At 36.7% G+C, this 22378-nt stretch overlaps 1 protein-coding gene across 4 annotated transcripts in view; it reads left to right on the top strand.

Annotated features, from left to right (window-relative positions):
- The first annotated feature begins 7 nt into the window (after positions 1-7).
- The window catches only part of vti1a (vesicle transport through interaction with t-SNAREs 1A), a 211702-nt gene continuing 189331 nt past the window's right edge, over positions 8-22378 (top strand). For all 4 annotated transcript variants that reach the window (XM_041815451.1, XM_041815449.1, XM_041815452.1 and 1 more), the window contains exons 1-3: positions 8-186; positions 9559-9617; positions 10716-10826. In XM_041815451.1, coding sequence (XP_041671385.1) covers positions 93-186; positions 9559-9617; positions 10716-10826 — 264 coding nt within the window. In that variant the 5' untranslated portion in view covers positions 8-92. The remainder of the gene's footprint in view (positions 187-9558; positions 9618-10715; positions 10827-22378) is intronic.

Here is a 22378-nt window from a genome sequence, read left to right on the forward strand (position 1 = left end):
ACTCAAGGAAGGGACTCCATTCGAGCCTTGTTATTATTATTCTCAGCTAACTGTCAACCAGAAAGCCACTTGTTTGAAACTTAAACGTCGAAATGTCGTCAGACTTTGAAGCCTACGAACAGGACTTTGGAACTATTACGGCAGAAGTAACCAACAAAATTGGTCGAATCCCCAAACTAAGTGGAGGTAAGATAGTTTAATAGTAGGGGTTGAAATCGATGAGCTAGAGCTAGCTATCAGTTAGCTGGCATTTCTTTGCTAAGAAGGCTAGCCAACGTGAATAACTGTCCTTGTTGAGCCATTTAATAATTTTGTGATATTTCTCATGGTTATTTGTCGGACCTAAAAATTGAAAACCACTCACGAACACTCTGGACTCTTATGTAAAAGGGTACATTGCGTGTCATAGCTGCTATATGGAGCTTTATTCTATATTTAAATGTTAAATACTAAGCTCAGTGTCACATAACTGTTTTCCTAAGTATAAAGTACGATAAATTATTCGGTAAGACTGGCTGTTCTAAACGTCACGTAAGAGACTAACATACGACTTTTGAAGCAGCTTTTATTGTTGGATATTTAGACTATCACAGCACATGATACAATGAATGGATATACGCGAACTGTTATCGCTATCATTGGGGTTAGTCGGTTGTTAACCTTCATTAAGCATTGGACAGTAATAACAGTCATCCCACAGTGACAGATCAGACCTGGGTTTGGATTTCAGGCTTGTGTGCTTTCCTTCAGCACTCCAGTGGTTCAGGTGTACCAGTCCCATTAAGTTTTCACTTGGTATGACTGGGTCTGTGTACTATTCTTGCTCTTTTCTTTATTCCCTCGTGAAAATGAGGGAGTAGAGGGAGGTAGAGCCTCAAGCCACACTGGCCAGGGGTGTGTGCTAGCCCCAGTCAGTCGCCTCACATTAAGCTCTGCCTCCTCCACCCTATTGCTAAACTAATGTTTGCACCAGGAGTACTTATTTTTCTGTGGTTGCTATTAGGAGTGGTGTTAGGAAAGGCAGTATCAGCATTGTCATTACCTGGAGCTTGCATGCACACAGCCTGGGTCTGTTTAAGGTGGTGTTGCTGTTTAGGCCATGTAGTAAGGTAGATAAGATAATGATGTCTCTGTGGTGGCATGGAGGGGGGTGGCTCTTGGACGCTGGAGATCACTGTTCAGTCCCCTGGAGGTGTTGTGGAACTAATTAAGTGAAACGCCAGTAAAGGAAGGTTCCCACTCAACAACACTGGTGAAGTGCGGTTTTTTAGGGCACAAGTGTATTGTGTTCAGTCAGAATCTTGTTCCTATGCTCAGATGAAGCTAGTAGAAGTTACAGCCCTCATGACTTAGATTTTGTTAGTGCACAACATGTAAAGTGGATCATATTCTCTGAAGTTCAGCTTTTGTGTTTACAAAATTACATATATAGTCAAGTCAGTATGTTTTTGCTGATTACAAATACCCTGTTTTGTTTGCCTTTCATTTAGTCAAGTTCCGCAGTCAAATGGCTGGTTTCAGGTTGCAAAGTATTTGCTTAATTGGGTGGATGCATTTCCATTAGGACTGGGGCTAAACATTTTTGAAAAAAAAAGTATTCATAGAATTGCTCAGGGTTAATGGGGACTTGGTATTTTGTACCTTGTATTAGGTCTGTATTATATAAGAACAATGTTTGATATGCCATAACATTGTTCAATATCATAGTGACAATTTTACATAGAGATAGAGCTGCACAATAAATTAAAAAATCATTAACATCTCAATATGTGATTGCAACAAACCCATTTGAGTTTATTGTTGTAAATAAAAGATATTTTATACAAATAAGCTCTGCATTCTCACTTAGCTTTATTTATCAAGTTCCATAAAAGTGTCACTATCAAAAAATAGTATAAAGAATCACATTTATTTCTTTTCATAATGCAGAGCAAAGACAGAGACATAAAGTCAAGGTTAAAGTTTAATATAGTTAATTCAAATTGTAAAATTCAAATGGTAATTGCTCATATTCAAGCCTGCAATTCCGTAATCTTGTGTCCAATATAGTTTAACCCTATTTCATATTGCATTGCTCATATTGGGATAACAAAAGAATTGCCAGTACACCCCTCAATTGTTTAGCCTTATATTGTAGAGGCTGTCATTAACAACCACTTCCTCTTAGTCAAAACACAGCAGACAAAGACACTGAAATGGGAGAAACATGCAGCACTCATCAAACTGATTAGAATTTGCATCTTATTGGTTGATGTTTAGTGTCACTCAGAAATTAACTATTTATCACACAGATATTTGATGTCTTTTGGAACACACTCAGTGTTAAAAGCATAAAGTTTATATTATTTATAAAAAAAAATAACATGTTATTGAGTTGCAACTGGTGCAACTTTATGAAAACTGGGGAAGATGATCAGGATGATCACACTGAGTTTTGCTTCCTACTGAAGAGTCTGGTGGTACAGCTTACAAGCTATGTCTTTTTTGCAGTGTTCTCCAGTGAATCTGATATATTTTTAAAGAATATACTATATTTGGCCTATAATTATGACACATAATGTTACAGACAATAAGGTCAAACTCTTCTATTTTATCAGTCATTATGTGAGTTTCTGAGAAGGCTTTACATCTGTTGTGTTAAGCATGCTGCCGTAGCATTTTTTCAACGCAGACCATGCAGTGTATTTTTATTCTCAGATTACACAGTCATTTAACCACCAACATGCATGCTAGCATAGAGAGCAATGAAAAAACATCAGTTTTCATGGATTTGACAGATGTGCACAGTAGCCTGTTTGTTCACATGAATGTGAAGAGCAGCCCATATTTACACAGGTCAAACACTGGCTTTTGCCATGGTCATACTACTTTCATAGTTTCAAGTTGCTCTTTGTCAGTGCTTACAAATCACAGTTACAGTAAGGGCATCAACATCCACTATAAAATCTCTATATACTCTTTGATTTACACATTTTTTTTAAACTATCTTTTAAAAATTGCATCGATTGGATTATAGTTTTACAGATAGGTCAACTATAATTCAAATGATTACTAACACATGAATGTGTTCATCACTAAAATGTTGTTGACGGTAAAGATGAAACTCATTAAGATTGATTTAGATTAACTTTGACTGATAAGAGACACTGCAGAAAGAAAAACAGAGCCAGGGAGAGACACAGCTCGCAGGGGAGACAAAGTATCACACTAATTGATGAATTTTATTGGCCAACAATAAAGTAAAGCAAGGATTCAGATGAGTGTCCAAGTGCCTAATATCAGCCTTTAGAAATAGTCAGCCCCATTCATTATCCACTACTGGTGCTAGATATATTAGATTGGCCTTTTAGTTTCAGTTTGAGCCATTTTACATCCACTTTAGAACCATCGAAGTATTTCTTATACTTCGAGGCCAATGTGTGATTGTTTTAAGGTTTAGTTCAATAGGAACATTACTGATGTCTCGCCTCTTCTCCTCTCATTCCTGCTTGCTTTCTGTTTTTTCACACAGCCCTGCAGTCTCATGCCCCAGCTTACATTGGCATAAAACCAACCTGTGTTTCTCTTTGCTAATTTGGAAAAGCAGGCACATGCTTCCAGCTTGGCATCCTTCAATTTAACAACAGAAATGTCAACATTTCAGCAGCCTAAGAACGCATCATGAATCAGATAGGTTTCTCTTAAAAACTTAGATAAGAACAAATTTACAAAAAAATATTAAGATGTAACTGTTGGAGATGGAGAGATTGTGAAAATCAGTGTTGATAGCAATACTGATGTTTAAAATGCCATTTTGTTCGATTGCTGATTTAGATACCTTTATTTTGTAATCCTTTGTGTCTATTTTTCTAATTTACTGAGATTGGATTTAACTTGTTTTTAGTCATCCCTCCTCTTGAAATATCACTGGAGCTCGTCATACAAATTGGATATCACTCATTTTTCCCAGAGATGGTGTTAGACCTCCACACAGCCAAAATTCCATTCCACATTTGACCATTAAAACCAGTTTGATTTTTCTGCCCAATGTACAAACCTCTTCTCTAGCTTGCCAACATTAGATTAATATCACACAACAGACTTGGTACTGATGCGGTTACAAAGAACTTTATTTGCTGATGGACTGATTTCTGTCAGCGAGGCTCACAGTGCTCACCCGATGCATCTATCCAGCCCTTGCAAGCATGCAAGTTACAAAAGAGGTGATTTAGAGCATTCATGGCTGTCCAGGGTGCGGCATTTAGTTGAGATATCTAGCCATTGAACAAAAAAAGGAATCTGTGTTTTTCTCTGTTCACATGTTATTAATGGCATTATGAACATGGGTATGTGTATTTAGTTTGCTCTCAAATGATCAGGCTCAATCATGCCAAACATAAAATTCACATTAAGTTTCTGAGTCAGACTGGTACTTTTTTGTGCATGTTTTTAGTCTCAACTTCGACAACACAAAGCCAGAAAGACACAATGATAACTAATGTGAATGCTGCAGTCCTGATTTAGAGAGTTTTGTTCATAACTAGTTGTCTACTGCTTGTAGTGTTTTTTTTTCCCCAGTTCTGACTGCTAAAAACTGTATCCAACCTGCGCTTGGAACATTTATCTCTTCCTTCCTCTGGACTCAGACTCGCTCATTGGTTTTTCAAAGGGCACAAAACCTCGCCTGACTGAATATTTCTGGTTTGGAATTGGCATCTTTGAAGCTTCATGGCAGCCCATTCCACAGTGTAATTCCACATCGCTGCCTCTCGCCATCTGTTGACTGTGTCACAGTAAGCCCATATGAATATGTACAAAGCCAGGAAACACATTACAACCATAAGTAGCTGTTCATTGTCGTCTGCCACCAGCAGAATAGTTTACAGTTGAATTTCAATTCCCTTCCTTCTCATTAAGGTTTTTTTTTCTTCTCTCTTTTCTTAAGTCTTTCTGGCTCTTCTTCCTGAAGTGGCTGGATTCTGCCCTCTATTTAATACATTAATATAACTCCAGACAAAGGGCTTTTGTCATAGCTGTTGTTGTATCTCTCTATTTTACATGTGCACAATTCCTGATAATGGCCAGGGCATGTGGGAAAAATGTCCTTGACTGCCTTCATTCATGTAACAATCAAGCAAATGTGTGTTTTATGTATTCATTTGTTACTATTCCCCTAAAATCGAAGGATCGAGGAATATTTGAACAGGAATACAATGAGGCCTTTTTCCATGAAACATGAATGTCATTTTTTTTCCACCACTGAGTTGCTGTAAAAAGAGATTGCCTGTCAATCACTGCAACTCAAATATGGAGAAAATACTTGCCAAGCTTCTTCTTCTTTATTCGGCTTACTGTTGTGTACAAAACTCCTCATCCGTCTGTCAGCCCATTGTAGTCTTGGTAAATATCCATACATAGTTTGCAGCCCTCTGGCTCCAACTTGAGTTTGAGCAAGAAAGCACCATCGCACCTTTCAGTGGATCGCCTCTGGCTGTTTACTGTGTAGGTTGAGGTTGGACACAGGTTTTAAAAATGAATTTGAGGACTGTCAAAGGTTAATATTGGCCCATGGTGCTTGAGAAATAAAGAACCACCTGGCTTAACTTGTTTTTGTTATAGTGAAACCCAACAAATGATATCTTTGTGAAATGCTGTAGGTTTTAGTGGTATTGCATTTCAAAATTTAAAACCATGCTAAAGGTTCAGCTTACCAATGTTTTTGAAAATCAAATTTCAATGAATATTGCATTTCTACAACCAGGGAATTTAAATATACACTCACAATATGATATGCATCACAATATGGCTTCATGATTTCCAATGTTTTTGTAATTTTTTTAAACATATAGGATTGAACTTTTTTTCTAAATGAATGTTTTTTCTTTATTTCAATCTTATGACATATTCAGCACCAAAACCTCCACAGACCTTCTCTATGTCTGTTCACCACTCATTTTTGCTAGGAGAACCCCAAATTTAGATTAAAGAGCAATGCAATGAACTAAATCGATTTTACAAATGGATTTGAATTGTCTGTTTGTATCAAATACAGTTGTATTGTGAGGTTATTTTCACATCTGTGGCAAGAATTTATTGGTATGAATGGCTTGATTAGCTCACTCATATTTAGCTAAACGTAAGCAGGTGTTGTGTTATCAGCATCACCTGTAATGTTCCTTTTATAGCACAATAGAGTTTGCTGTAAAGATGGCTGACACATTAATAGAAGAAAACTTAAGTCCTTAAGTAAGTGTCCCAGGAGCCCTATAGTTCTAAAAGAAAGTTTATGATCACTTCTTCAGAAAAGAACCCATCTCCAACTTCTCTAATGACCAACTTCAACCACAGTGTAAATCTCCATACTTGAGTCAAATCAATGGCAAATCACTGGGACTAAAACTCAGGATATTTTGTCTCTATGTAACATTTCATTTTAGTTCATTTTGTTAGCACAGATTAAAGTTGTAGTTCTTTTTTTTTTTTTTTATACAATCAACATTTTTATTTACTTTCATTAACCAAAATGATTTTTGCATTTCAGTTATAGTTGTATATTTAGTTTTAGTTATCTATAATAGCCTTGGTGGACTTGTTTGGTTATCAAGGAAAATGCAGAGAATAATGATAGTTTATAAAGTGTGAATTTATCAGCTTAAAACATACAAATATAAATTTTTGAAAAAAATACAAAACCTGAAATTTTACGTTACTGCTTTCAAAATAACTTAATATTTAAAAAAAAAAAAGGTTTGTCCATTTTTTTGAAAACAAAGGTACTTTTAAAAACAATCAGTATTGACCTTTTTGCAGGCATTTTAAGTACTACTTAATATAAAAATAGTTGCAGCCTTTTATTACCTCCGTCAAGGAGGTTATGTTATCGGCAGGGTTTGTTAGTTAGTTAGTTTGTTGGTTTGTTAGCAACATAACTCAAAAAGTTATGGACGGATTTTGATGAAATTTTCAGGAAATGTCAGAATTGGCATAAGGAAGAACTGATTAGATTTTGGGAGTGATCCAGATCACCGTCTAGATCCAGGAATTTTTTAAAGTATTCTTTACTATTGGGAGAGAGGGCTAATGGTGGAGGTCTGCACTCTCCGAGTGCTTTTCTAGAGTTATTATGTAATTTCACTGTTGCCAAAATGATTGCAAATAGATATATCGTGCAATAGAAGTTAATATTTAATCAGCCCATCACATGGCAGCAACTAATCCATTTGGACATGTAACCTAGATGGTAGGCTGGCACAGTATTATCAGTATGGCATTGGTCTCTGCAGATATTAGATTAAAAAGTGATTTTTTAAAAATGTGCCTGTGTCAGCTGTAAATACTTGTACAATAAAATAAGTTAGTGGAGTATTAGGCTGGACCAACAGACGTTCATCAGCTTTAGTCTTTTTCTCTATTCACCATCATTCTTTAAAACGTGAAAGTGTGTTTTAAAGGACTGTAATTTGTTGTTTTGTCATTCTCAAACTTTAAAATTGTGCGTTTGAAAGATTGAAGTTTTAGGTCTGAACTACTTTTAGATGTGGGTATTGATATTGGCAAAGATTATTTGATAAGTATTGGCATTGTGGATGTTAAAAAAATTTAAATATAATGGACCCCTTGTCAGCCTTGATGCACTAGCCATGTGGAATAAGGGCACATGCCAGAAGGACCGTCTAACCACGGTCCTTCTGGACCAATCTGAATAACTTTTGATTTAAAATAAAAAGTCATAAAAAAATGTAAAAAAAGTACTGATAACATTTTTTTTCATTAATGATTTGAATTTCGTATGGTTATTGAAAAAGCCAGAAAGGTATGTGTATCTTTGATCTTTGATTTCTGAAGTAGATATTACGATGAGAGACGAACAGCTGTTTAATTTTTTTTTGGAAGCATAATAATCAAAATGAGCTACAGAGTGATTTTTTTTACAGTTGAAAACAGACGAGTAGATGGTTTCATTTTATTTTAAAACATGAAAAAAAGTAAAAAACAGAGATGATAAAAGGCCTGTTGTTGAGACCCGATGTTATAATTAATGCACCAGGAGTGGGATATGGATTTCAGCACGTTAGGCCTACTATTCAGAGTGAAAGCCCTATAATAGATTCTGTACATCAGCACTGAGGCTTTAACCATAGATTTAACTATTAGCGTTATGAAGCTACTTATTAGTGCTTATCTAAATGTTCAGTCCAAAAAACATTATTTGAAAATTAGTCCAAGCAAAACATTTTATCGGTTTTACACTCAAAACCAAAAATCCATCAAGATCTTAAATCTATGTATGTATTGATGTGTTGGTTTTGAAAAATAGGAGGCTCAGTTGCAAATGCCGTAACCTTTATTTGATTCTAGTCTGTCATTGCATGGTAAAAAATATGAACCAGTGAAGGTCAATCCAATAGACTAGGCAACATTTTTCAAGTCTTTTATGATCCAGGTTTTGTGAGCTTTTATCAATTCAAGCCTCACTTTCCTGTTTTCAGCTGGCAGGAGTGGCACCCAGTGTGGTCTTCTGCTGTTGTAACCCATCTGTTTCAAAGTTTTAACATGTTTTGCATTCAGAGATGCTCTTCTGTGTGCCTCGGTTGTAACCAGGGGTTATTTAAGTTATTGTTTCCTTTCTACCGGCTTAAACCAGTCCGGTTATTCTCCTCTGACCTCTGCCATTAACAAGCCTTTCTATCCCAGAGAACTGCAGCTCACTGGATATTTTCTCTTTTTCTCTGTAAACCCTAGAGATGAGTGTGTGTAAAAATCCCAGTAGATCAGCAGTTTGTGAAATACTCAGACCAGCCTGTCTGGCACCTACAACTATGGCATGTTCAGAGTCAGTTATATCACCATTTTTTTCTCCATACTGATGCTAGGTTTGGACTCCAGCAGGTCATCTCTGTCTACATGCCTAAATGCATTGTTTGCTGCTATGTGAATGGTTGGTTTGATATTTGCATTACAAGCAGTTAAACAGGAATACCTAATGAAGTGGTTGATGAGTGTTTCTACGTTTAATCTTTTTAAAATGTTTGATATCTAAACCTCTACAGTCCATATGGCTTTGTATGTTAAAGACCTAGTTTCAGAACAAAGATCAGTCCTTGTACGTAGAGAAATGAAGCTGTGATGTAAATACAATCGGTCTTGCACTGGTTCACTCTCCTCTCTGGAACTCGAGCGAGTCATAATGAGTTTCAATGGGTAATGTGTTAGAGCAGCCACGGGGTGAGGTGCATAACAGCGCGTTAGTCATTCTGAGCGAGACTCATACTTCTGGCAGGTGAGCAAAGCTGACACCTCCCTTCCCTTTGAGTTGGCACGAGGTGTCTCACTGCTCCTCAACAGAAACCAACAAAGGCCTTATAGACGCCAATAACTAAGAGACATCAAATGTTGGCTCGTCGTGTAGAGAGAATGTGTAAATATATCTTCAAATGTGTCCTCGTGTGTTGTTTTCTCCCAGTCTCTTTCTTTCCCTCTCCCCCTCTCTTCCCCCGTTGCGGGGGAGTTAGGTTGTTGTCATGAAGCGCTGTTCCTCTGTCGGCTGATCAATATGTTTCTGTTTTTTTTCCCTTTCAGAGGAGAAGACACAGCTGGTTCTAAATGTCGACAAACAGCTTGAAGAAGTCAGAGAGTTGGTACGTCTTTGATCAGTAATTTTCTCCTCTTCCCATTTCCTAAATAATGAATTTGTGGAAAGAGGGAGGAGACAATTTTCACTGGCACCAGACAACGGCACCTGTATTATCCTGGTGGTGACATGACATGCAGACGCACTCACAAACACACACTTCACATGGCGGAAAGGAGGCTTCCTCCTCGCATGATTACTTTCCAGTAATCTGCTTTTAAGTGACACCCCTATGACACATTTCAAGCCATTATCTGGAGGTGGGAGTCTTCATGTTGCTGTTTAAAAATGAGCAAAGTCACCTGACAGAGACAAATTGTTGTTGCAGTTGTCTTGTTATGTCACAGTGATTAGTTTCCTCCAAATCTACCACACAGAGAGACATGTCTAGCCATACATCAAATGTACTTTTACTTCATTCACTGCGACATCGCTGGGCCTCTACATGTCACTACAATGAACGGGCCCTCATATTTGATTGTGTATTTATTTACAGAACATCCTTCCTTCGTCGCAGCTTTAATCTCAGTTGAGTGACATGTCGGGAGGCTTTTTCTTTTCACAATCAACTTTAGAACAAAGTTAATGCAGATACTTACTCATTTCAGAAAGTTTAACATTTACAGAGTTGTCACAGTTTCTATCTCCAGCAGGTTTTTGTCACAGACAGTGAAACTGTTTAAAGACTAAGCAACACAACATTTACAGAAATTTGTGGATGGTAAGAGAAGTATGATCATTAAGGTGAAAGGAGTGCAAGATTTTAAGCATCTGTTTAAGCACACCAGAAATAGAAGTGTTCAGAAATAAAAGTACATTTTTCACCAGATTGGTGGCTTTAACAGAATAATATCAAGAATAAATCCATAAACTATCCAAATTATTATCTCGATGTCAGATTTTTTTTCTTACAGTTTTATCAAGGAGAAAATATTAAAAGTTTGTCACATTTACTGTTCATTAAACTTTAAACCTTTTTACCATTTTACCTTTTTGTCAATCACTTTTGTACAATCCTGGAAAGCACTTTGAACTGCAATTGAATTTTTTTGAAAGGTGCTATATAAATAAAGTTTGATTGATTGATTGGTTCTACTGTGTTCAGCTGGAGCAAATGGACCTGGAGGTGCGGGAAATCCCCATCCAGAGCCGAGCCATGTACAACAGCAGGCTGAAGAGCTACAAGCAGGAGGTGGAGAAGCTTGAGAAAGACTTTGTAAGTACTTAAAAATCTTTTAGAATCTTTATTTCATGGATAGTAACAAATTGGAGTGGGACCCTTAGGTATGCAGTTCAACACAAAATGAGCTCATACAACAATAAGCTAAACCTGTGGTTATTACTTTGACTATACAACTACAATGTTAGAGGCTATTTTGCACAGAAATGAATATGGTGCGCCCTGAGGTTCTGGGTTGATCTAACGTGCCTCAGACAAAAAAAGTAAAAACCACCATGCAAAACCATACCATTGGACATGATAAAAGATTATATAAAACACTTCAGTATGACAAGAAATTAAAGCAAAATAAAATGGATCAAAGCGATGCAATACAGTGGGACATCTTGCACATTATAGAATGATATGGTACAATGGTGTGTTGCAGTCAATGCGTTAAAATCTGATAGGATGTGAGTCAAAGCGAATCGAAACAAAGGAATGGATATGATATGATGTAATATGTTTAAAGTTACGATAAAAACGATAAAGATATGGTATGACACGATGTTATTAAGCACAGAGACATGATATGATACAGATATGATATGATATGATATGACACAGTTCGATTAGGATATGAACAATGCCAGAAATGTGACAATACAGACAATGTGATGAGATAAAAATGCAAAATGATAAAGATATGATACATTACATATTGATAACATACAAAACAACACAGTATGTTAAGACACTAGAACATAATGCAATAAAGATATGATATTATAAAGATACAATACAATAAGACACGTACTATATGATACAATAAAAGATAATGTGACAGGATATGAAATAATATGATAAAAAAAAGATACAACATGATAAAGATATGATGTGATAAGAAGAAACAATACTGTTACAAGTATGATTACAAAGATGCATATAATATGATGCATATAAAGATGCATATAATATGATACAAAACAATAAGATATAGTATGATAAAGGCATAATGTGACATGATACATAACAATATGATGAAACTAAGATCGGATTTGATAAAGATATAATACGATGCAGTACAATAAGATAGATATCAGTTATATAAGATATGACATAGATATGACATGATAAAGATATGATACGATACGGATCAATACGGAAAGACTAGATAGTTACGATATGATAAAGATGGAGAAATGATGTGACATGATACAGAAAATACAATGAGATAAAGATGTAGCATGATAAAGATATGATACAATTTGACACAATATAAGACACTAGGACATAAGATGATGTAAAGATATGGTTTCATGACGATACAATATGAGACAATGTTATAAGACACGTACGATATGATATGGTAAAGAAATAATGTGACACAACAAACTAGGATGAAATAAAGAGAAGATATGATAAGATGCGATTAGATAAAGAAACAGTACTTTAAAGATACAATATGATGCATTACAATAAGATAAATATCTGATGTATGATACAACACGACACAGATACATGATAAAGATACGTTACAATACGACACAATATGAAAAGATATGATGCAATACCATAAAGAAACAAATATGACACCGTTAAAATACACTATGATAAAATCAGTGAGATAAGGATACATTTTGATATGTCATTATGATAAAGATAAAGAATAAAGAATATGACAGAGGTACAATACAATAGAGATATATTATGAAACTATACAATATGACAAGATAAAATATGATATGATAAAGTTATAATACAATAAGATGAAGATGCGGTATAAATCAATACAATAAAGATATGTTATGAAAACTATATAATACGAGAAGATAAAAATATGATACGATAAAGATCCAATATGATAAAGAAGATACTATACCATATAATCAGATGAAGATGCAGTTCAAGATGATACTGCAAAGATATGTACATTATGATACAATATAACAAGGTAAAGATACACACATCACACTAAGCTAGAGAGTACATACGATATGATAAGACACAATGTATAGCATACAATACAATGATAATGTCCCAACATGGTGATTCTGTGATGACTGATGTAGTTATAATGTTTAAATATATGTCATAAATATAACAAGTTGCTAAAAGGTAGAATGTAGGATTTCTGTATTCACTGCAGTTTGGTGTCAGGCACACCTATAATCACACTTCATTCTTCTTTTCACCACTGTCCAACGTTATTGTCCCACTGTTAGCTTTTTACATACACATCACCCTCATTTGTGTCATGCATGCCACCTTGAGGATTCAGAAAGTAGTGACACAGTGTGTCAAACTGGCAGGGAATCTACCAGGAGTGCTGAATTTTTTTAACCTGACACATTTGTTTCACACATCCATCTTGGAAAGCTTCAATAGGAAACGTTTGAGAAAAGGCAGAGGCTTTGAAATATCCTCAGAGTATGATTGGGTGAACGTTCTGTCTGTCACATGTCTACGGGCCAATCAGAGCAACAAAGCATGTGACGTAGCCGCTAGCAAGCTGCGCGTGCGCAGCTACTCAGGAATAACGTGAAACATGGCGAATAAGTTCTTGACTTTTGTTGTTTTTGAAGAGAAAACAACTCACTGCTGTTCTTTGTTCTTCTTTTAACGAAAAAATGCCATCAAGTTCTGATAAAACTGGCGCTTTAGCAGCATCCACGCTAATCTCTTCCTCCACAACTGCACCAGCTCTTGCTGCTGCTTGTTTACGTCACGACTCTGCTGCACCTGAAAGTACTGCCCCTCGTCGCTGATTGGTCCTGTCACTGTCTAACCAGGCCCAAACGGTTCAGATGGGAGCTTTGCAAGATGGATTCGCCAGTGAAAAACAAGGAAACGGGCGTATCCATCTGCTTTGCACGGTTAGAATTTTTTAAAGGTACAATAACAAAATATTTGTATCACACAAGTCAGGATGCTGATACACGGGTAAATCAATATGTTGTCCCACTCCCATAGTTCTCTTTAATAGTGAAGGTTTTAAACTGTAGCAATATTCTATGAAACACTGCAGTCTTTCTGGTTCATATGCGCATTTATAGTGAAAACTCTTAACCCAGCTATTCCTCTCTCTCTCTCTCTCTCTCTCTCTCTCTGTCTCTCTGTCTGGTTAATACACAGACTATTTCACTTACAGCAGCAGCGTTACACTGAAGCACTGTGGTGCATCCATCGGGGTTAATTCAGAGCTCGGATTTGAACTAGCAAGTGATGCCTATTGAGAGCAGGTTGTGTGTTTGTGTTGTTGCTGCGGTATCTGGCCTTGTTTAGTAATTCATAAATCACTGTATGCCTCGACTTTATCTCTACTCTCTATCAAAGCTTAATGAACAGTCAGTCTTATGGGTCTGCTGCTTTTAGTTTACATTTTTCTCTCCTAATAAAGCTCAAGGTGTCTTACTTAATCAATGACACAATAGAAATGAGCTTATACTGAATCCATCGCTATCGCCATCGTCTCTTTTCAGTAATTAGGAGTCAAACCTTCTGTTTCAAGTTTGCCAAAGCATCTTTGATGTCATCTTTGAATTCAAATCATCACCTTGCCTTTATCTGTTGTCGATTATTGTTGAAAGTTTTTTTTTTGTTGTGCTGATGCTCACAACACAATAACAAACCCGTGGTGTAAATGCAACCAACTGACCTTGAGGTGGAGAGCAGAGAAGTCCTTGTAAGAATCAGATGTAATGTGAATCGAACTCAAAACCCCCAGAATGGGTTGGAAAATAGATCCTGAATCATACATTTAAGAACTCTTAAAGTAATTCACAAAGAGCCGTCATGGGTTGGGTGTTATATTTAACCTTGCCTTTAAGTTGTTCGAGGAAGTTTTGATAACTTTTTTTTAGAAACAAACTTCTCAAAGATCTTGTGTGTTTTCTTGAATTTAAAACATTCTTTTTGTTTGTTGGTTTCAGTAACTTTTTTAGATACAAACTTCTCAAAGATCTTGTGTGTTTTCTTGAATTTGAAATATTCTTTTTGTTGGGTAGCTTGTGTTGGGAGAAAATCACTGCAGGTAAGTAAGGGTATTTAAAAAGTGGAATAAAAGTTGAAATAATGAATTCTAAGCAAAAAAAAATCATGTAGAAATGAAACATTTTCAACATTATTATATATACTGTGTTTAGAAATAGCATAACTCCTCTTTTCCTGAAGATTGTGTGTCTTTAGTCTACCACATGCTCCAACAGCTGACTCACAAATAAAGCCTGCTTTATTAAAATCGTTATTTTAACCATTAAAAAAAAAAAGACAAAACTTGAGATAAAAAGCTGGTAAAAATCTGTTTCTAATTAAATTTGGGAATATAACCGCTCTCCTCCTAATCTATCACAATGCCAAATGCAGAAAAAAAACAAGTAAACTCGCATAAACAACCCATTTGGATGGGGATATGGTGTGCTGGTGATCCATGAGCGCACCACAGAGATGTGCTAGCTGAGATCACAGAGCAGATCTCCGTGCCAACACAGTTTACTTCCCTCACTGTGGGCATTTAATTGGCTGATGATTAATCTTTAACTTTTCTTCTCCCCACTCTTAGCTTGCCTAATCGTCAAGCCGTTAGCACCTGCTGTGGCTGAGATTGGTTCAAATTTCTTTTACTAGCATTTTATAACACCTGTCTTCAAGGGGTATTTAGGGGAAATGTGTAGAAGCTTAAAAAAGTTTGCGTCCATCTTCTAAAAGTGTACTTTTCCAGCATAAGACATATGTAAAAGGTAGCTTTAACTACATTTGGAACAGATAACTGCTGCTTTCACAACACTGAAGTGCAAAGCAGAAGGTAGCAGCAGCAGGATAGTCCTAGTGGATAAAGAATAAAAGAATAGTTGCCTGCTTGTAGCCGTGACTTCGCAGTCATTTTCATTTTTCCCCCTCTCTATGTGGCATGGTCAGATCAGTGTACATTTAAACCAGGATCACCCACCTCACAGAGTTACATCTCGTATATCTGGCCTCCCATAAATCTGATGCAAGCGCTCAGAAGGCAAGAACTTCAGCCCCCCTCAGATGTGCCTCAGATGTGCCAAATGCTATAGCCGGGCTCAGCCTCTCGCTTCCTGCAGGCCCGGGGAGGACATGACACTCTGCTCCAAAAGGCGTCTGCTAGAAGAAAAAAAAAAAAGAGGCAATCTCCTTTCTTTTTAATGTAAAAAGCTCCGGCTTTGTTGTGCTTTCTGTGGATATCAAGGCCTTTCCACTCCCTTACTACCCCCACAAAAACCCACCCCCTACCGGCCTCCCACGGGTGTCTCCCCCCTTAACCTGTTCTCTCATCCTCCCATTCACCCCGTGGTTTGAAGTCTTCCTACCACCGGTGTGCCAGCTTGAGACCTCATTCCTGCTCCTTTTTCCAGACAGGGCAGCGAGTCGACCTCGGTAACCCAGCCATTTCATCCAGGAAGACAACTTATCAAACGGGCATCCCAAAGGTGTATATATGAGATGGGGCTTTGTTGGCTCGCCTTACAGCTTCATTGAGGGGGGACAGAGGGGAGCTTTAAGGTGTTGTTTGTGGCAAATGGTCATTGCAGAGGCTAAAGGGGATGCCAGCTTGACCAGAGAATTAAAAAAGGACAATAAAAATCCTGTTTGATGGCTATTTGGTCAAGCAGGGTGGCATGGCTCTTAGTGGCCGCTTTGATCAGGCAAAGAAGAGGCCCAAAGTAGGCTTAATTTAATGAAATCTATTGGGTAAACAGAGCCACCGTCTTCAAAGGACCACGTGTCGTCCGTCCTGGTGGGGAAGGCAGGGGTCTGCAGATGTCTGCTGTGTCTCACAAAGCACAATCCACTTTTGAGGAAGCAACTCTCCTGCTGATTGTAAATGTGAGATGACTCTGACATAGGCATGGTGATGAGATGGCAGTCATTAGAAGCATTAGCTCATTGATATAGAGGTCTGTTTGTAAGTAGGGCTGTTAGGATATCAGAACTTTAAACTTTGACATGAAATTGATAGTTGTTTTAGTAACACGGCCAAAGAAGTAGAAGTTCCAGGCTGCCAGTATCGAGTAATTTCTTATTTTTTCTTGGCAAAAGTTTCAGGAAAACTCCATACAAAACTACCAATGTTTCTCTGCACTTTTTACAGTGCAGAGGGTTTTCCTTGCAATTTGCGATGGATTCATTCCTCTCCTGAACACCTGTCCTATTAAAAATGTGTGTTTGAGTTATTTTTGAGCTTTTTGCCTTTATTTAGATAGGACAGCTGGAGGAAAAACAGGAAATACAGGGAGAGAGAGTGGGGGAAGACATGCACCAAGTAGTGCTGAGACCAGGAATTAATTCTTTAATCATTGCATTTAGGACTATAGCCTCTGTACATGGGTGCCTTCCAGCAGAGCTTAAAAATGTACTTCTTGATATTATCAATCATTAAAGTAAAGGACACTGCATTGTCTTACATGTGTTTTTTTGTCAAAGACGTTGTTGCGTGTGTTCATTGTGTTTTGGAATCAAAAATATATTGAAATCCTCTAGATATTTGCAAACTTCTCCCAACCCTGCTATCAGTATTTGACATGAACAGAAAAGCAGGGGCAGTCTTAGTGATTTGGAGGCCCCAGTTAATGACAAAAATGAGACCCCCCTTCATTGTCCTTAATGTTTTCCAGAAGGAAAATATGTTAAAGCATTTACCTACAAAACTGCACAATTCTGAATGTGGGCAAGCAGTATTTGCTCATCACCCACTCATCACACTGAAATAGTTTGACAGGTCTCGAGGCGAGGTGTAACTTGTAAAAATAAACAAGTAGGGCTGTCAAATGATTACATTTTTAATCAGAATATCTATAATTAATCACAATTATCCCCTCCTCCCCATGTTATACTTTGAAATTCTGGTATTTGGGATTTTTATTCTCTCTTAAACGAAGGTTAATTGACTTTGTTCTGATGCAGACCTTTTATTTTGTAAGAAATAAGGAAGCTTGGGTAGATTGAAGATTATGACATGAACATAGCCACAGAAAAAGGAATTTATTATGGATTGGAAAAGAGGTATGGAAACCGTAAAATACTGAAATGTTTGATCACTGAAGTTGCAGATGACTATGCACCCATCACCAGCCAAATGCAGGTATTTTGAGCAATGTCAGGCAAATTTGCTCAACTTACCAGTAGCCAAACCTAACAGAGTGATTTTGTCACAGTAAATTGCAAAAATAAACCCCTTTTTCTGCTTGTTCCTGCTGACTTTCTGAGCAAAGCTGTGGGGACCTAAACGCTCAGTTGACCCAAAAAAATCCCACCTCCTCCTCCTCCCTGTGTCAGAGCCAACATCTTAGGAAAGTCCAAGGTAGTTAGACAAAGCAAAGTTTAAAATGAGGGACAGTTTGGATCGCTTATGCACTGTCTTTCTCTTATTATATAGCCTAGAACTTTTTTATTATAAGCCTTGATTACCTTCTGAAATAATGCTGCTTGTTGAAATAGAGTGGCTAGTAAACGTGTTTGTGGCTGATAGATTTTTGAATCCACCAGCAACAGAGGCAGGTAGTCAAAAAAGTTACATTCCAAATCTGCAAGGGATGCAACATTTACAGCTGATATTTTGGCTGTAAAAATCTGCCTATATATTGGTAACATTTAGTGTCTGATCAAATAAGCTAGTGGAGTTTTAGGCTGGACCAACAGACCTACGTCAGCTGAAGTCTTTCTTTATTCATCATCTTTCATTACACTTAAAAGTGTGCTACTTTTGACTAGTCCACTCAGCTGTCTGAGTTTTTTACAAATGAAATGAGACATTTAGGTGCAGTGGTGGACTTATTTTACATCATTGTGGCTGCAGGAAGATGTTGCAGTGGCTTAACCAAAGTGTGCTGAAAGGGACAATCGAGCATGCCGTTAAAGTGATTCAAAAAATTGAATGTACTCCTTATGGACTCTAATTGTATTGTAATTAATGCATTAGTGCTGACAGCACTATAAACAATATACATTCTCTTTTAAAATTTATTTCAAGCCATTTTATCGTGCAGATATCCACTATTTAATGAGTCTCTTATTCTTTATGGATCTCTGATCTATCTCCTACAATTTGCAATTCGATAAGAGGAAATATTGAGGCTATTTCAGGGTTTGAAGTCAGTAGGGAGTCCACAAGCCATAGTTAGGGAATTTTTGGACTATCAAACTCTACATTGACACTATTTTTTTCCACTCTGGGCTCATTCAGATTTTAAAGACTCATTCTTATGAATCCAATACTTTTCCACATGCAAATATCCCTTACCCAGTCTCCTATCTCATGGTGGAGGCCCGCTTTGGGGCCAGCTTGGGAGATATTTGCAAAATTCCACCACCAGATGACTATTTCCACTGGGGGACAATTTTGGGGAAAGTTTTTGTGAGTTAAAAAAAACCCCAAAACAAAACAAACAAAAAAAAAACATATATATATATATATATATATATATATATAGCTTTTTATGCCTTCATTTTTGGAGGAGGATAGTAGGTAGTCTAAAACTGGGATGAGAGAGTGGGGGAGAGACCTATGGGAAAGTAGCCACAGGCCGGTCTTGGACCAGGGCCGCTCACATACATGGGGTGCACCATGAACCACCAGGCCATCTGCGTCCCAAGTTTGGTGAGTTTTTGAGCATGTTAAGGCCCAAAAACATGCTGCAAAGAATAATAATAATTTTTTCAATTACAATAGGGTCCTCGCATTGTGCTCAGGCCTTAAATAGTGGACTTCCGTTTGTTTTACAATATGTGTCCAAGAGGCTTTTTTGTAGGTCTTAAGATGCAACACAGGCCCCAGAATAAATAATGGTAAGATTTTAAGTGTTAAACCGCTTTCAAATGCACTGATATACTGAAATAAAATAACGTAAAGTGGAAAGTACAAAATAAATAATACACTGGTTGGCAACGGCATACTTTCCCAGTCCCAACTCCCCCTCTTCAACTTTTGATATAAGGGCAAAAAAAACCCAAACAAACGAACAAAAAAACCCCAAACTAACAGGAGGCAAACAGATATCACAAAATAATAGATAGATAAATAAATAACAATAAAATGAAAAATTAATTAATTAATTTTAAATGATAATAGTAGGACAGTAAGTGCATACATAACAAATAACATAATTTTAATGAAGTAACATGAAATTAGATAATACTTAAAAATAAAGAATAAACCATATAAATGAGGGACTGACCTGTTTGTTTCATGTCATTCATCAATTTCAGCCAAATATAGTCAAAATATTGTATAAAGGTGTCTTTTATTTGGCTAGATTTATTTGATTTCGGCTTTGGTTGTGAGGTATTACACTGTTGCCTCCTCACAAAGCTTTTGTTAATAAATATCTCTATTTTAAGTTTGTATTCATCCTCTTGTCTGTCACTCATAGCACAGATAGCAGAGCTTTATAATGAGGTATCAGGACGTCTGTCTTTTGCTCTACCTCTGTGGTTGTTGATCTCTTCTTCCAGCAGATGGCGGTATCGCTCTAAGAATTCTCCTCTACTTAAGGTATAGAAAAAGGACAATATTGGGCACATTTACCAATTACTCTGCCTTTCTGATGTATGAGTGGACTGGCTATGATAAATCCCTCCACTTATTACTACGTCTGACCTCAGCCTTTCTGCTCTGTAATAGAGATTGAAAATAATGTGACCAAAGTGTCCTTGTGTTAAAAGCCAAGTTAATATAGAGTACGTTTAAGCAATCTGACTTCTAACTTTAATGCCTTTCTTTAATTTTATTCAGCTTGGTCGTTCTTTGAAAGTTAATTATAGAGGTAAAAATAAATATGAGTGAGTTAAAGCCTTCTTCAGAGAGGACTCTCTTTTAGAAATGATATTGTAAAGATTCCATATTCTCACATTTCCTCTCCAATTTAATCTTTCTGACAGCAGCTGATTTTTTTAAACTCCTTTAGTTCTTTCATGAAGGTGAGTTTCCTTGATTTATTATTTTATTTTTTATCCTCTCCATTGCAAAAGCACCTCTTAATGACTTCTTCTTAACTTTTGGTAGAGTCAGTGATCTTATAAAGCAAAGACTCGTGATTAAGTTTCAAGGTTTGAAAAGATTTTTATAATTTTCTGTCATTAACTGGGAATTTTTCCAGCTGGTCAAGGCAGTTCTGGATTAATGATGATTCTTAATAGAAGATTATTGTTGTTATAATTTCATCAAGGACTGAATGAAGTGAAGATGTGGTTCATTGCTGAGCATCAGTGTATCAAAACACAAGCTTTTTAAATGTTTTCACATTAGATTCAGATCGGTGTTTAACTCTAAATGAGGCTTATTCAGAGGCATTTGAAATGAAAGCAGAAGGATTTTTCATTCGTCTCTTAATGGTTTCATTTATTCCATGATGGTTATAGCAATGCTGGCTCTTGCATTTGTTACTGATATTGAATCACGAGGCCAGCTGTCATCTATCTCTTCTTTTTTTTCTGATCGTCTAATGGGCTGTTGTTTGGAGCTACAGTCACGGTCAAGTGCGTACGACGTCTGGACCGCTTTCTCTTTCAATAAAAAACCTTTAGATAGAATGCCTCCTAGTGTCCGCCCAGGGAGATAATTAATGCATTTCCAAAGAGTGAGCTGACCTTGTAAAAACTGAACAGTTTATTTGCCAGGTACACTGAAGGTGAATGCAATGAAAAAAACTGTTGGTACTCATTACTCTTCCTACATCTAATTATTATCTAGCTCAATGTATCAGTTTCATAAGTGGTTATTGTCAGCGACCTTCTACAGATAGTTGTGGCTCTCAGTTGAAGGAAAGTGGAGAGCTGTATTTAATAAATTGGAACAAGAGGCCTTTAGGAGAGCAGTCTGTGAATGAGGAGACTGTGTTTGACTGAAATATGATAATATGAGATCTAAATCAAATGTAAACACACTTCAAATGAGGTCAAGGCAGCTCCTGTAATTATGGTTTTTATTTGGCTCTCTATTGTAAGAAAAATTAAAGTTTTAGAGATGGAATATACATGAATACTGACCTTACTTCTTGACCTCAGATTTGTCCATGATCAGTTCCTTAGATCTAACGAACGGAGGGTTCAAAGACGAGATATTTTTCTCTGTCAGTACAGATAAAGTTTTTTTAATTAAACTCTGAATTATTGTAAACTTTTATGGTGGATAAATCACCGTTAACCTGATAATAAACCTCATTTTTGCCTTTAAAACAAGAAGTTTGCCTGAGATAAGGATTGTAGAGACCCTAAGAGGACATGCATTTTTAAACACAAATTTCCCATTATAAGTACATGTTGCTGTTTTCTGGTGATCTAAACTTAATAAGTGCTTTACCTCTGAGTACCATCACTTGTTTTCTTGTAATGACAACTTCCTTTTTCCTCAAATCCCAATTTAATGTTAGGTTTTTATGTGAAATCAACTCAGTTTCAGTTATTTTGTCAAAATCTTTCTATATCTCCATTATTACACGTAAAATAGCTCAGTAGTGTCCAAGAAACCCAACAAAATAAGACAAATTGATCAAAATTTACTCAATATCTCAAGATGGATCTAAATCAAAGTTATTCTCTGATTTATTCTTAACCTATTTTAATTCTGAATTCTTGGGTTCCGTTTTACT

This window comes from Cheilinus undulatus, linkage group 20 (genome assembly GCF_018320785.1).
Source record: "Cheilinus undulatus linkage group 20, ASM1832078v1, whole genome shotgun sequence".
NCBI lineage: Eukaryota > Metazoa > Chordata > Actinopteri > Labriformes > Labridae > Cheilinus > Cheilinus undulatus.